We start from the raw sequence: 15,927 nt of genomic DNA on the forward strand, positions 1-15,927 counted from the left end.
AAAGATGAACCGCTTGATTGTTGAATCGATTGTTGCTTGTTGAAATCTGCTATGATTGTTAAATGTCGTTGCCCTAATTTGATGTTGAAACCTCTGTTGATCGCTGCTGCTGTAGATCTTGATTCTTGTTGTTGTCGCCCAAATTTTGCTAACTTCTTGTTTGATTTGTTCTTGTCTAACCCACAGTCGAGAGGATTGAGAGCTCTGATACCATTGTTACGATCAAAATGGTATTAAAGCGTATGATCGAAAGATGAGAGAAGAACACAAGAGAAGAGGAAACTCAATTCGTTCGATCATCAATTCTGTTCACAACTCGAGTCTATATATAAATTGAACTCACTATAACCCTATACTAATAGACAATTACATTTAACCCCTTCTAACACGACCCGAAAACACGACATGAACCTAACACGAAATTCACGGGTTTAGGTTTAGTATAAATGGGTTCGAGTAAGTTTCAAGTAGGGATGAGCAAATCCCGATCCCGTCCTGATACCGTCCTGATCCCGAAAATCCTGATCCTGAATTTCGCCAAAGGCCCAAAACTGGGTACCGATACCGAAATATGTCAGTACGGTACGGTATCGGTATAGTAGCGGTATTTGAAGGTAAAAGTCGGTATTTTACCGGTACCGATCCCAAAAATACCGACACCGAAAATGCCAAAAAGTGGATACCGTTTCCGGTACCGAAAAAATCCGGTACGGTATTTTTGGGATCAGGATCGGTACGGGACGGGATCGAGATCGGTATTTGATACCAAATGCTCATCCCTAGTTTCAGGTTGAACCCGAGAACCCGTTTAGCTAAATGGGTCGGGTTCGGGTAAACCAAGTCGGGTTGGCGGGTTAACCCGTTTAAGCTCTTTATGTTATGTTATATTTTTTTACAGTATGTTTTATGTTATAAATTAAATTGGATGTGTATTTTATGCCATGATTATAACTTTAAAAGAGAAGTTCATATAAATTTTTATAGATTAATTGTAATTGTATTATATACATTTATGTTTTTAAAGTAAATTTTAATTTAATATATTAAATTGTGGCAAAAAAATTTAAAAAAATTCGGGTTGAACGGGTCGTGTTCGGGTTAACCCACGAATATTTGGATCGGGTTCAAGTTCATATGTATGACAAAATTTTCGGGTTCAGATCGGGTTGAGCCTGTCAACCTGTAAACACGACCCGTTTAGGACCCTAGATATATCTCCACACTCCTTCCTAGACCCACTTTTTAGTGATCTTTTACGTTAGTTTAATAACGCTATGAAAGCTAAAGAGGTACGTGTAAGTTTATGTGGCTTACAGCAATGGCAGCTTCATCCCCTCTGAGATCCTTGACGCCTTCAAAACCCTTGTCTAACATCATTCTTTCCCTTGGCAAATTTCACACCAAATCAACGCGGGTTAGTTCCATTCCATTCCATTACATTCACACTTGGTGTCTTGTAAATTGTAAGAAAAAAATTAATTCTGCTTGCCTTGCCTTGGTGTTTCAGATGGAAATAAGTGAAATTGAAGCGGAGAAGAAGAAGATATTTGTATCTGGAGCTACTGGTAAAACCGGGAAGAGAATCGTTGAGCAGCTACTGGCCAAGGGTTTTGCAGTTAAAGCGGGTGTTCGTGATGCCGACAAGGCCAAATCGATGTTCCCGAATCCGATTGAAGACCTTCAATTTGTAAGAAAATGAATGTGTTTCCTTTTGGTATTTTACCTCGACCTCATAGGAAGGAATAGAGCGGCTGCTTTTAGTGAGACCCGGCTCGATTGTAGTTTTGTATCAAGCCTTGGACCTAAGACACATAACACTGACAATCGGGACAGAGACTGATTGGTGCATGTACCCCGTATCTTTCAGCTATCAACGTCACCACCTGATGCATGATTAACCATTCGCCGCTTTTAACGTTATTTTCATGAAATTAGTAAAATAACAACGTTAAAGTCAGTACCATTTCACTTTTGTCCCCGAGTGCCCACACATATATACATTATATGTGCACACCGCTTGCGGGGCAAAATGAATATTTTACTTTGTTCCTTAACACTTATTACTTAAACAAAGTGAAAGTAGATGAACAAACATACATAGGCAAATAAATTGAATGCATTCGTGTTTGTTTGTTAGTCAATTACTAACCCATAAGTGTTTTAACCGAACCAAACAAGACCTTGTTCATTTAGCTTTATCGTACAAATGAATGGTGCATAGCGGATGAAACTTGGTGCAAGTGTTACAGCCCTACTAACTAATATTATATAGATGAACATGTAAACAATCATAAATGAACACAAATAACCGCATGTAAATAAACGAACCAATGGGACATGCGTCCTTGTCCGTTTGTTTAGTTAAATGAACAAAAGCTTCTGTACATGTTAATTCGTTTGTTAGATAAACAAACTTCTTGCCCAACGGTTTTCAATGAACGTTCGGTTTAACAGGCCTAACATTGGCTACTGTCAGGTGAAATCAGATGTAACAGAAGGTTCGGAAAAGTTAGCCGACGCCATTGGTGATGATTCGGATGCTGTCATATGTGCTACTGGTTTTCAGTATTCATGGGACTTGTTGGCTCCATGGAAGGTTATTTCTTCACATTTTTTAATCTTTTTTACATCACCATTGAGCCTGTTAACACTAATATTTGGGGTTACAGGTCGACTATTATGGTACGGTTAATCTAGTTGATGCATGTCGAAAGGTTGGTGTGAAACGGTTTATCCTCGTGAGTTCTATTTTGGTCAACGGTGCTGCAATGGGCCAGTTGCTTAACCCGGCTTATGTCTTTCTCAATGCGTTTGGACTTGTATTAGTGGCAAAGCTTCAAGCTGAACAGTACATACGGAAATCGGGTATTAACTACACTATCATAAGGCCCGGAGGGTTAAAAAACGACCCACCAAATGGGAACATTGTCATGGAACCAGAGGTATACATATAAAGAATCCTACTTTCTTAACCCCGTTGACTTTTGTGGTTGAATCGTGAAATGAAGTTTATTGATTTACGCACGAATGAATGTTAACTGCAGTCCGCTTTGTTTTACATCATAAACTGTGTTTTTTTGCATCCGTATCTATCTTAACATGTATCACCTTTGCATACTGTATGTGACCCGTTTGACCAAAAAAGTCAATGTTCTTTCTTTGTAGGATACGCTGTCTGATGGATCAATTTCGAGAGACCAGGTAGCGGAGGTGGCTGTTGAGTCGCTGCTTCATCCGCAGGCTTCTTATAAAGTTGTGGAGATAGTTGCACGGACCGATGCTCCTAAAAAGTCGTTCATTGAGCTCTTTGGTTCCATTAAAGAACGGTAACTCATATTGTATCAAACCATCGATTTGTATGTCATTGTTCTATACCTTTACGACTTTGATCATATACATTAATATGCAAAAAGAATGAAAGATAACCTTGAGAGTTGGATATGAATACTCGATACATGTTATTTCACACTATTAGGGGTTGTTTGGCAACTTATTAGGGGCTGTTTGGCAACTTCTGAATGGTTAAGTGCTGAACCAATAAGAGGTCTGAACCATTAAGAGCCAGTATAATGTTTACCCGTTCAGAGACAAATGTCTGACCAATCCAGAGTAGAGGTCTTAACCATTCAGATTCAATATAATGCTTAACCATTCAGAGGCAAATGTCTGAACCATTCAGACATCAGCTCGCGCAACAAACAGTCTGAACCATTAAGTGCTGAACCAGTAAGAGGAAGAGTCTCATTAAGAGGTAAACAAACATCCCCTTAGTGTAGTTGGGTTAAAGGCTCTTAACCAACTAAAGGTCAACTTTATGGCTTATTAAAAACAATCTTTGGTGCTGCGAGTAATGAGATGATATTCTCCTTGATAGAGCTAGCCGTTGTATTGTAGACTTGCTTACCTTTACATAAGTTGAAGAATACGAAGGTATTAACAATCCATTTGTCTAAGAAAATGGGTGAGCTACACGTCTAGACGTGAAGCCATTTCCGGCCTTGATGTATAACCAACCGCTCAGCTCATCCTTGTAAAAGCTAGTAGTAAGATTATGAATGAACAGGTTTTTACAAGTGTGATGTATAACCAATGAATGAGGCATGGCCTACACATGAAGCCCTTGATGTATAATGAACAAGCTAGTGTTAAATTTTTTAATGAGTAGGTGTGAGAAAATAGAATTTGAACTTCACCTTGAGTGAATTTCTTCTTTCAGTTGTAATAATCTCTCACAATTGTTCTTCTGTTTGGTAATTGAATCAAATTTCATATTCACTGGGTGATGTGATTATTTATGTTCCACATAAATTAATATGCAAAAGATGAAATAAAACTTGGGGGCTATAAGCGTCTTTTTTGTTTGTTGGGTTTCAACGCGTAAGAGCACGTTTTCAAGTTAGATCCGTCAACATGGCTCGGCTCGTAAACAGGCCTATGGGGGAGCCTTAGGCCTAGGCATACGAATCTCGAGTACTAGAAGTAGAACATGAGATTTAGTAGTTTTTAATCAATAAAAGCCATTAAAATCCGCTTTCAAAAGTTCTACGCTTTATTTCTCTAACTAGGTTTTCACACAACGGTGATTTCCAACAAGAAGCAAGAGAAGATGAGATTTAGTAGTTTTTTTGCTTGTTACTGCTAGATGCGTCTTTTGCTTAACTAGAGTTTTCAAATTTGTAATGCATTTGGGTCATAAAATAATCACAAGGGAATTAGATTCTATCATTAAATTCTCGTCTACTGGCTGCTTGCTGCCATCGCCGGCACCCCGTACCACCCTCTGCCTCCACGGCCGCCATCACCCCCCACACCTCCGCCACCGCTTACCATCATTGCTGCAACACCAAAAATATCGAGGATGCTGGACGCAATGGCGATGACTTGGTCTTGGTGGCAACAGCACGGCCATGGTCGTGGTGATTGTGGCGTCGGCGGTGACGGGTGTCAAAGGCAGTTAGGTGGCAGTGGTGGGATGAGTCGACAGTAAGGGTGGCGGACGGGGCCACAATGAGTGGCCAGAGATTCTAATTTCTTGGTTGCAGGAATGTTCGAGTTCATTTAGACGAAGGAATTTGGGTCAATTCATTTGTAAACTAAGCACAATAAGAACATACTTTGAATTCGAATTCCAACAAATCATGCAAACCAAATACATCAAGGTTGGACAGTGTGGATCTTTGAATTCCAACAACGAAATACACCAAGGTTGGACAGTGTGGATCTTTTGCTCTCGCTCTCTCCCGCCTAGGTGGGGTGCTCCCATCTCCATTCGGCCGGCATCCCCCTCCACTTCATCTATATTCCTTCTCCAAATCGGCAAGGAACTCCTGTTGCTCCCTCACCATCCCACAAATCCATCAACGTCATCTCCACCTCAGCAACATCATCATTATCAGTTGCTCCCTTCACATCCCGCTTCATCTTTCTTCCACACCGTCCAGCCTAAAAAACGAAACCCATTTTTTTATTCTATTTGACTTTCATTCAAGCAGGAACCTTGCTTTCAAAATGCTCCCATCAAGTTTTCATATCGGTCTGAGAATTCATACAGGCCGGTTGGCTCGATCCAAATTAGCTTGAGCTGATTTTACCATAGTTTCTTTCGAGATAATTTAGAGCCACAGGCTTGAATAACCCTGCAGCTCCTTACCTTCCTTGTCCCCTCCCCCTAAAGCTAAACCCTTACCCTAAAAATATAACTCAATAAAAGAGTTAATACAAACCACCTTTACACCTTACATTCTACGACACCACTTGTGCTAGATTCTTTCTTGTATCATCCACATGGACCGACCAAAATGTCATGAATAAATACCATCTGGTTTAAGGTTTATTTCTTTAATTATTTCATGTAATATATACTCACAAATTTAGATCAAATTTTTTAAAAGAATATTCGGTAATCTGTAGAGGATGACTGAACACATAAAGACAACCTTTCGAGACCAAGCAATCATCCAAGTTTTTTTTTTTAAATACAGGATGATATATCACATTCGCAACAGTTAGGGAGCGATCTAAATAACCATAGGTGAAAAACGAATAAACATTGAATGATTGGACGATGTTATTTCATATTTATACATGTTTCAGGTCGGTTAAGGTAACAAAATTTTGCATCAAATGTCAAATCATGTATCATTACCTTGTTTAGATTGAGCTTTCAATTTCTCCAATTGTTTCCTCAAATAAGCCTGTTTTAACTTCTCTCGCCGAGCAGCCACCTGCTCTTGCCTACGGACTTTTAGTTCAGACACTTTTTCCCGAGCTTCATTAACTTCTTCATGCACTTCCCTAAAAAATACAACAAAACATAAAACAATTTGTTGATCATCAACTAATCTTTTAGAAACACATTACACAAAAACAATTTCTTGATCATCAAGCAATCTTTTAGGAAAACATTCTTTGTCTGGACTAAAAAAGGAAATGATAATTGATAAAGTTGGGAAAAAGTACCTCACAAAACGCTTATGTTCATCATTGTCTAATGTACCAGCTGCCCTACCGAGGCCCGTAGCCCGTGTATCAGGCAACACAGGTTCATCATATGTATCAGGCTCGTGTTTGCTTGTTTCTATAGAAAACGGGCTATGTCTTTGTGGTTCGTCATTTACATAGGTCTTACTGAAAAAATCAACACAATATTTCTCCTTATCTTCCTCATCAGATACTTCTCCCCTTGCCAGCTTTTCATACAACTCGGCTTTCTTCTCTAGAGCTGCATAGCTGGCTGACCCATCTTTCACTGCTTTCATCTCCAACTTATCCCTGAAATTATGTCAATTTGTCATTAAAAAGAACAAAGCTGAACAGTTTTCGGGGCTGCAAGTAAACAGTTTTGAAGAGAAAATTAGTGACAGCAATTCCTGGACCTAACCCATAAATAATCAGATTATCGGTTGTCATATCTAAGTTATTTAATAAATGAGGATGTGCTCGAGTCAGATAAGCTGTTTAACCCATTTAATTAAACAGGTCAACCCCTTAAAACAAACAAGTCAACCCGCCGAACCTTTCCCAAACCATTTTAACACATTTTTACAACCCTTCAACCCATTTAGCATGTTTATAACTTGATAACAACCTACCAACATGTCAACCCGTTTGACTCATTAAGATTTTAGATAATTGGTCAAAGCTCAAAGCGGGTCATATTCAGATTACACGATTTTAAGTGTGTCCAGGTTAGAATTGATGTCTTTTAAGTTTTAACACCAGTATATGTACGGGTCGCCAAGATTTAAAAAACAGAAACGAGTTTCGAGGCGTTTTCCCTTCGCCTCACGAGGCGTAAGCCCGAGGCGGAGTTAAAAAAATATATAAATATTATATATCTTATAAAAATAGTAATACTAACTAAATTCATCATCAAAATAATCAAAAACACACATAAAAAAGACATAAATTGCTTGAAATTGACACAAAAACTCAAAAACATCAAAAACAACTATCAAAAACCCCTGAGGCGCACCTGAGGCACATCCTTTTTAGCGCCTCAGCCCCTCTGAGGCGCACATACAGTATAAACCCCCTGAGGCGCGCCTCAGAATCGTTTTTGTCCGTTTCGCCTTGAGGCGCACCTCGAGGCGCACGCCTCAACAGTTTTTTAAAACCATGATGGGTCGTGTTTAGAATCAATGATTCAACCTGACAAGTTGACACAATTGACACCCTAGAGAAAACTAAAAAAAAATAGTGGTAAATACAGAAAAAGTGTGAAGACAAGCTCTCTGTTTTGGGTCTGTATTATCAATGTAATGATACTATGCATCAGGATGTCTTTTAAGTTTTAACATCAGTATATGTATGGGTCGTGTTTAATATCAATGATTCAACCTGACAAGTTGACACAATTGACACCCTAGAGAAAACTAAAAAACAATAGTAGTAAATACAGAAAAAGTGTGAAGACAAGCTCTCTGTTTTGGGTCTGTATTATCATTGTAATGATACTATGCATCAGGTTTTAAGTACAAAATTAATTATTCAATTACAAATACAGGTTTAGGATTGTCATATCTAAGTTGTTTAATAAATGAGGTCGTGCTCGGTTTGACATATTTAACCAGTTTAATTAAAAAGGTTGAACTGTCAACCCCTTTAAACAAACAGGTGGACCCACCAACCCTTATATAACCCATCTATTACAACCCTTTAATCCATTTAGCATGCTTACAACTTGACTACAACCAACAGCATGTCAACTTGTTTGACTCGTTTAAATAACTGGCCCAAATGGGCCGTGTACAGGTTACAGATTTTAAGTGTCACGCAAAAATGTATGGGTCGTGTTTAGATTCAACCATTCAACCCACCAACAGGGCACGATTAATACCCAGGAAGAAACTGACAACTTTTTAGCATCAAATAGAAGACAAACTAAAAATGTATTAATACTATGCATCAATTTTTTAAAAACAAAATTAATTATTCAATTGCAATTACAGGGATTATACTTCTAACTTCCCAGATGAAAGATTGATTGATTGGATGAATATCTATGACAGGCCAAGTGCCAACCCGTCAACCCAATAACATGTCAACCCGTTTCACTCATATACATAAATGGCCAAAACGAGCCATGTTTGTTTTACATGTTTTAAAGTGTGTCTAGCTTAGGATTATTGTCTTTAACACGAACAACTATACGTGTCGTTTTAGGATGCAACTATCCAACCCGCCAACCCAACACAATTGACAAAGTTCTCTGTTTCAAGCCTCTGTTATCATTGTATTTAACTACTAATTATGTGCATCAAGATTTAGAAAAAAAAAATAAATAAATAAAACATAACTATTCAATTGCAGGTCTATGTTGTCAAGAGCCCTATAAGCATGCCTAGGTGCTTGGATGTATCCCAGCCCACCAAACTCCGCTGTTCCCTAAAAGGCGAGCTTTCAGGCTCTCAGACCCTGCTTCAAGGTAAAATCCGGCCTAAATGGTATAAACAAAAAAAAAACCTAAAAAGGGCTGGAATCAACCTAAATAAGCATAGAATCACCTAAACATGTCTAAAACCCCTAAAAATGGTATTTTAGACTATGCGCCTAGCTTAAAAAGCCCTCGTTTTTTAAGCGCCAGGCTCGGCCTATGCGCCTTGGCAAATGAATGGCTGGTTGGTTAGCAGGATGAAGATCTATAACTAATCTTACTCTATTTATTTTTACAATCTAGCTTAAGTGATACTTGCAGACAGAGGTCAATTGAAATGTCTATAATACAAACAAACCCTAACTACTAACACCAAATCAATACAAGAAAAAAAAATCAATATTAGGTTAAATTAGGGTTCCGTACTTGTGAGAACGAGCATCCACACCGGAGTTCTTGCCGGCAAAGACATCATTCGGAACAATTTTCTTCTTCGCACGGTGAACCTCGAGCTGATCTGGATTCTTATTCGAATTGGTAGTTTTGGCTTCTTCTTGAGACTTGTATAATTGTGCCTTGAGCTCGAGAATTGATGAGGGGCCAACACCGGCGATTGCACGGTGTTTTTTGGGCATGATTGAGGATTCCGTTAACCATCCTAGTGATTCCACCACCACTCTCTTCTTCTTCCCGGTATCTTCTTCCGCCATTTGATTGTTTGTTGAAGATAACGGTGATTGGTTTTCTAGGGTTTCGATTGATTGATGATACGTTTTAGGGTTTATGTGTTTGCAGTTGGCTAATTTTCACGGACAATTTTGGTTATAAAGTGACAACTAAAACATTTTAGAACGGGGTGATTATTACACATTAAACATATAAGGGTATAAGGAGTGGTTAAACACTTTAAAGTGGCAAACCAAAAAACCGATCAATGAGAGCGCGTCATGTCAATTAGGCAAAAGTGTTTAAACTTTGGTGAAAAATGTTGGCAATGGTTTAAACACTTGGTGAAGTGGTAAACTATTTAAAAAAAAAAAAGGAAAAGGGTGTGATTGGTTGAGATAGGAATGGACCCCACCCACAATACCCTCCCTCTCTCTCCTTCTCCCTCTTGCCGAATCGGTGTTCCATCACCGATTTACCCAACCATTTCGGCAAACTATATGTTGGTGGTGGTGTTACCGAGTGGCAAAGTGGTTTGCCACTTCCCTTTGCCGCTCCACACCGTATGCCCTAGACAAGCAAGATGTATGTGTGTGTTGTAAGTTGGGCTTTGTGAGTCTTTCAAAAAAAAAATGGAAATTTTCTTTTTTTAACTCTAATTATTCCATATATAAGTTTACAAGTTTTTTGTACATTATTAGTTGTAACTTGTGCTTTGTGAGTTTTTCAAAAAAAAAAAAACTTGATTTTTTTTACTTTTAACCTCAAGGTTATTACTTTTTTCAATTTTAACCCTACATAATTTGTTTTTTAGTTTTAACCCAAAAATTTTCATTATTTGCAATTTAGCTTCGTAACTTTTTTCACTTATGCTTTTCATTTTTCGCAAAATTTTGTTTTACGTATAGTTCTAAATTTTTCGAGTTAATACAACACAACGTGCATGTGTGGTTCAACATTTTTACCTCTATTTTTTCATGTTTGACAGGTTCGTCGCAACACGCATATCCTAGGTCGAGTCAGTGTTGGTGGTCGATGACGGTTGTGTGACATTAGTACTATTTGACACCGTTTTATGTCATGCCGCAACGCGGGGTGTGCTTTGGGGGTTTTCAAAGAAAAAATGGTTATGCATATTGTTGTCGTAACGTTGGCTTTGGGGGTTTTCAAAAAAAAAAATGCTTTTTTTACTTTTCACCCAAAATATTTCATAAATTACTTTTAACCCAAAACTATTTGTTTTTTACTTTTAACCCAAAACTTTTTTATCTTGTGCAATCTATCCTTATAATTTTTTTACTTTCAACTTTGGTCATTTATAGTTTTCAATTTTCGCAAATTTTTCGCTTTATGTTTGGTTTTAAATTTTGTGACTTAACACATCGCAGCTGTGTCTTTGGTTTAACATTTTTACGTTTCATTCTAAATTTTGCGAGTTAACACGACGCAACGTGCGTGTGTGGGTGAACGTTTTTACATCGTCTATTTTTCACGTTTGACAGGTTTAACATAACATGCGGGTCCTAGATCCACTTAGTTATAACTAAAAAATCCCCGGCGCATTGCGGCGGGTCGCAATCCTAGTTAAACATTAAACACTATAAAGAAGCAAGATATATGTGTATATATGTGTTGTAAGTTGGGCTTTGGGAGTCTTTCAAAAAAAAAATGGAAATTTTCCTTTTTAACTCTAAATTTTTAATGTTTGACAATTTAAGTTTAAACTTGTAATTTTTGTTTCTTTTTAACCCTAAAGTTTTAATCTTTGACAATTTAGCAAGATATATGTGCATATATGTGTTGTAAGTTAGGCTTTGGGAGTCTTTCAAAAAAAAATGGAAATTTTCCTTTTTAACTCTAAATTTTTAATGTTTGACAATTTAAGTTTAAACTTGTAATTTTTGTTTCTTTTTAACCCTAAAGTTTTAATCTTTGACAATTTATCCTAAAGTTTTAATCTTTGACAATTTAAGTTTAAAATTTTTAATTTTTGTTTCCTTTTTAACACTAAAGTTTTAATCTTTGACAATTTAAGTTTAAAGTTTTAATCATTGGTAATTTAACCCCTTTGATTAATTCGATTTTTTACTTCTAATTCAAAAGTTTTCATCTTTTGCGATTTAACCACTTTAATTTTTTTTTTTTACTTATGTGTTGTAATCTTGACTTTGGAGGTTTTTCAAAGAAAAAATGATTATACATATGGTTGTTGTAACCATGGCTTTAGGGTTTTTTTTTAAAAAAATTAATTTTGTACTTTTCACAAAAAAGTATTTCATAAATTACTTTTAACCCAAAACTATTTGTTTTTTTTACTTTTAACAAAAAACTTTTTAACTTTTGCAATCTATCCTCACAACTTTTTTTACTTTCAACTTTGGTCCTTTATAGTTTTCATTTTTCGCAAATTTTTCGCTTTATGCTTCGTTGTGACTTAACACATCGCAACGTGCGTCTTTGGTTTAGCGTTTTTACGTTTTGTTCTAAATTTTGCGAGTTAACACGACGCAACGTGCGTGTGTGGGTGAACATTTTTACATTGTCTATTTTTTTTTTCCGTTTGATGGGTTCAACATAACATGCGTATCCTAAATCGACTTAGTTATAACTAAAGAATTCCCGCCGCATTACGGCGAGTCGTAGTTCTAGTTAATAAAAAAACCAAGGATGCAATGTCTAGCACATAAGATGTGCTCGACCAATTCCTCTAGTTCACCATACGAGGGGCATTCTATATTATCCACATGTATATTCCTTGTTTGTAGCCTACTTATGATGTTAGCTTGGGGCCAATCAATCAATAAGATCGCATCGTTCGCATTATAGCCTTATGGGCCTGTTATTGGAGGTTTCAAATCCTACAATGTGCATGTATAATAATATTTAGTTCAAATCAAGTATAATAATTGTGATCGCCTCAACAAATATATTCAAATCGGATAAGTATTTTATAAAATCTATTGTTTTATTTTCATATAGTGTGTGTCATTTTCCTTAAATCACTCATGTGAGTATTCATGTCTTCAATTGCATTTGTGTGAGGATCATAGCCCTTATCACATTCATGTAATTAACCATATATGCGAAGTTCTCAATGCCTTTGTAACATTACGTATTTTCATGTTTCTGTTGTTAGAAAGTTTGTATTCGTGCTTCGTTTCAACCTTGTAATTCGAGACTTCAATCATAATGGGAAATCATGTTTATAACAATCGTATTTAAATTCATACTTATGCTACATATTATCAAACACGTGTATACATGTGAAAGTGAAACTATCATACATTCGAATTATCATTCATACACGCATGATGACTAACACATACTTATATACATCTTCCAATACTCGAATACATGTTAAAATACAAGTTTTTAGCTTAAAATAACATAACAAACAAGTAGAGGGGCCAAACTTGAACAAAACAAGCCAACTTAGGAAATTGTCGTCGCGTTGCGAGATCACCAAAGACTCCCTCATCGCGCGACACGGGGAGCCTTAATCCGCAGATAGTTGTTTTATTTGCACGGGTCGGTCACCTTTCTCACCTCAATTTATCCCCAATCATCTTCTACCTTCATTAAAACACTAACCCTAATCAACCACTATATAACTAAGCATCCCACACCTTCATTTCATTTTTCCCACACTCAAATCACGCTCTAAACCTTCTTAACATTATGGAATTTCAGCTTTAGGACAAATTATCTTCAAGTGTAAAAGTGAGCTTCAACTCACTTTCTCTTCCTCTTATTGATGAATACTTGTTTCAACTCACTTGGAACACCTCTAGGAATGTCTCCACAAGTTTAACTTGGGAAACTTGGTTGGAACATCAACAATTTGAGGTCCAAAGTGAGGTTAAATTTGTGTTTTGTCAAGGTTTCAAACTTATTATAACTTTTAAATATCTTTCTTGGATGAACATGAACCAAACCTTGTTCCCAACTAATTTGCATGTTGAGCGGCTTGAGTTGAGGTGTCATTTCAGAAAGTTTGAGGTGCAAACACCTCCAAATCAACCAACTTAAGTCACTAAACAACTTCCTAGTCACAAAGTGAGCAAGACTACACCAATTCTCTAAACACTGTCCATGTTTGGAATGCACTCATCTAGTCAAGTCACTTAGTTGTTTAAGTGATTTAGATGATTAGTTACCTAAGTGGTTTCCAAGAAACCAAAATGAAACAACCACACCTCGTCTCCAACATTTGCCATGTTGGGAATGTACACATCTTGGTTGCTCTCATTTGGCCACTTAGCAAGTTTAGTTACTCGTAAATTCTTATTCATGACCAACCAAAATCATCAACTAAGTTGATGATTTTGTGCTATGGTGAACCCATATAATGAGGTTAAATGGATGGAATTCATCCTACCTCCTTGCGTGGCCATTTTATGGTACCTTATAATGCTTAGGACGAATATACGTATTATGTAACTGTAACATATACATACAAAACAAACAAATCTAAACATTAACCAAAATCATTGTTGAATGTTATACATTATGGTGAAGATTATCTTGGGTTAAGATTCCTCATATTTGGACTTCCAATGGGCGAATAGTGCCCATGAAAAACACTTAAACATGGTGTCGAATTTGAGTGTCTTAACAAGATAACTTTTATGTAATTTCATACTAAGTCACAAATCTGCGTACAATCATTTAGTCTAATCCATCATAGTTACACACCTTGTTTATCCTTGAAGGATAATTCGGCGTTTCCCAAACTCTCAAGCACACCAACTCACTTACGTGGAACTTGTGCGCAAACCATGAGTTACATGATCCCATTTTACATTTTATACACTTTTGGGTTCAATATGTACCACCTTATCACAATCACAATAGCAATCACATTATTCATATCAATCAATCCATTATTACATGCTTAATCGATATGCTTAGGATACATGCATGCTAGAAGCCTTTCTTGCACAATATTTGTCATTAACGTCATGAGCCAGCCTTAACATGTCTAGGAGGCCCCGTGTCCCTTGTCGTCTTCTGTTTGTATTTTTCTTCATGGAATCTTGAGTGGGGCACGGCGCCATGCCTGGCAGGCACGACCCCGTGCTTGGGTTCTGGTTTGTTGTTTTTGTTATTGGGGTGAAGCTTGGAGGTTCGGTATAGTGTATCAACTTCCTTTCTTCTGTATTTATGCTGGTTTTTGTCGTTAATTTGTTCCTTTTGTACATTTAAGCTCTTTTAATCCTGAAATTCAAAAGTAAACGAAGAAACACACTTTTTCCAACATTAGTACTAAAAGGGTTGTTTTTATACCTTATTTGATACAATTTATATGTTGCATTTAACACATAGCAAATACCCCCATACTTGAATCTTTGCTTGTCCTCAAGCAAAACTCTTTAATATTGCTTACACACCTAAATGGAATGGGTAGAAGAGATGTTTTAGGTCTTATTTGTAGAGTGTCGGGAATCCAAGTGCTTTTTATTCTTGTTTTTATTTTATTTACAATCCTATTCGACATGATTTATTTAGAACTTTTTAAGAAAAAACAATATTTTTAAGCATAACATATCTTTTAAAATTTCATTTAGCTATATATACATTCACATACCTGACAAGTGATCACCTTAATCCTTATAAATATCAAGAGGACTTTGAAAGGGTAGGATTTTGGTTAAGGGTAGGGTAGTTTTATTTAAGAAGTGGCTAAAGGCGTAAAATGTCGGTTTTCTTTTGAAAATTTTATTAGTGACTTTATGAACTAAATGCTTATAAGCAATAGATTTGCTTATTTATTTCAAGCAACTAGAGAAACTTTTTGTTGAATAAAGTAAAGTCACATGCTTTTGCGTTTTCTCAAAAGAACCGAATTTTACTAAAATAAAATGTGTAAAAATAAAAAGATGGTTTTTGGGTGATGGTGTTTTGTGGGTTTTGAAATGAAGGGTTTAAGCTCAAAGAGGTTGACTAAGGGGAGTTTTTGTGGGGAGATAAAAATTAGAAAATAAGGTTGAAAAGGAAAAAAAAGGTTTAAAATCCTAATATACTTACTTGGATTAGTCGGTAATGACCGGGAATGTATTGTCTTGTCAAGTTCTAGATTCATAGGAACCGTACGGGCTATTCACACAAGAAATGAAAGATGAGCATCTAGTATAGATATGATATTGGATGCTCGTTAAAGGCTCAAAACTCACAATTTTGTGGGAAAAGGGTAAAAAATGTGAAAGTATATATACAATCAAATTTTAAAAATTTGCCATGCCTTTGTATGAATTTTTCTTATGTGGTTCTTTTTATCATGGCGCTATCGGTTGTAAATTTGTAAAAACTTGAACTTTTTAGAACTTAATTTTCTAACTTAAACTATAAACAAGACAAATCAAACTAAAAAAATTTGAAAAAGATTT

General features: G+C 36.5%; 2 protein-coding genes across 2 annotated transcripts; one reads left to right on the forward strand and one right to left on the reverse strand.

The window, feature by feature from the left end:
- Nucleotides 1-1,249: 1,249 nt before the first annotated feature.
- LOC110876097 (uncharacterized protein At2g34460, chloroplastic) lies at nucleotides 1,250-3,466 on the forward strand. The gene is made up of 5 exons (XM_022124277.2): nucleotides 1,250-1,414; nucleotides 1,508-1,687; nucleotides 2,477-2,596; nucleotides 2,670-2,942; nucleotides 3,166-3,466. Exons 1-5 carry the CDS (start codon nucleotides 1,304-1,306, stop codon nucleotides 3,328-3,330), a joined length of 849 nt encoding a protein of 282 aa, XP_021979969.1. The 5' UTR covers nucleotides 1,250-1,303; the 3' UTR covers nucleotides 3,331-3,466.
- A 2,556-nt stretch (nucleotides 3,467-6,022) lies between these two features.
- LOC110876091 (uncharacterized protein At4g18257) lies at nucleotides 6,023-9,724 on the reverse strand. The gene is made up of 3 exons (XM_022124273.2): nucleotides 9,302-9,724; nucleotides 6,460-6,771; nucleotides 6,023-6,294 (listed from the first exon to the last, which is right to left on the reverse strand). The coding sequence occupies exons 1-3, from the start codon at nucleotides 9,583-9,585 to the stop codon at nucleotides 6,132-6,134; spliced, it is 759 nt and encodes a 252-aa protein (XP_021979965.1). The 5' UTR covers nucleotides 9,586-9,724; the 3' UTR covers nucleotides 6,023-6,131.
- Nucleotides 9,725-15,927: the final 6,203 nt, after the last annotated feature.

Source organism: Helianthus annuus, chromosome 1 (assembly GCF_002127325.2).
Source record: "Helianthus annuus cultivar XRQ/B chromosome 1, HanXRQr2.0-SUNRISE, whole genome shotgun sequence".
Taxonomy (NCBI): Eukaryota; Viridiplantae; Streptophyta; class Magnoliopsida; order Asterales; family Asteraceae; genus Helianthus; species Helianthus annuus.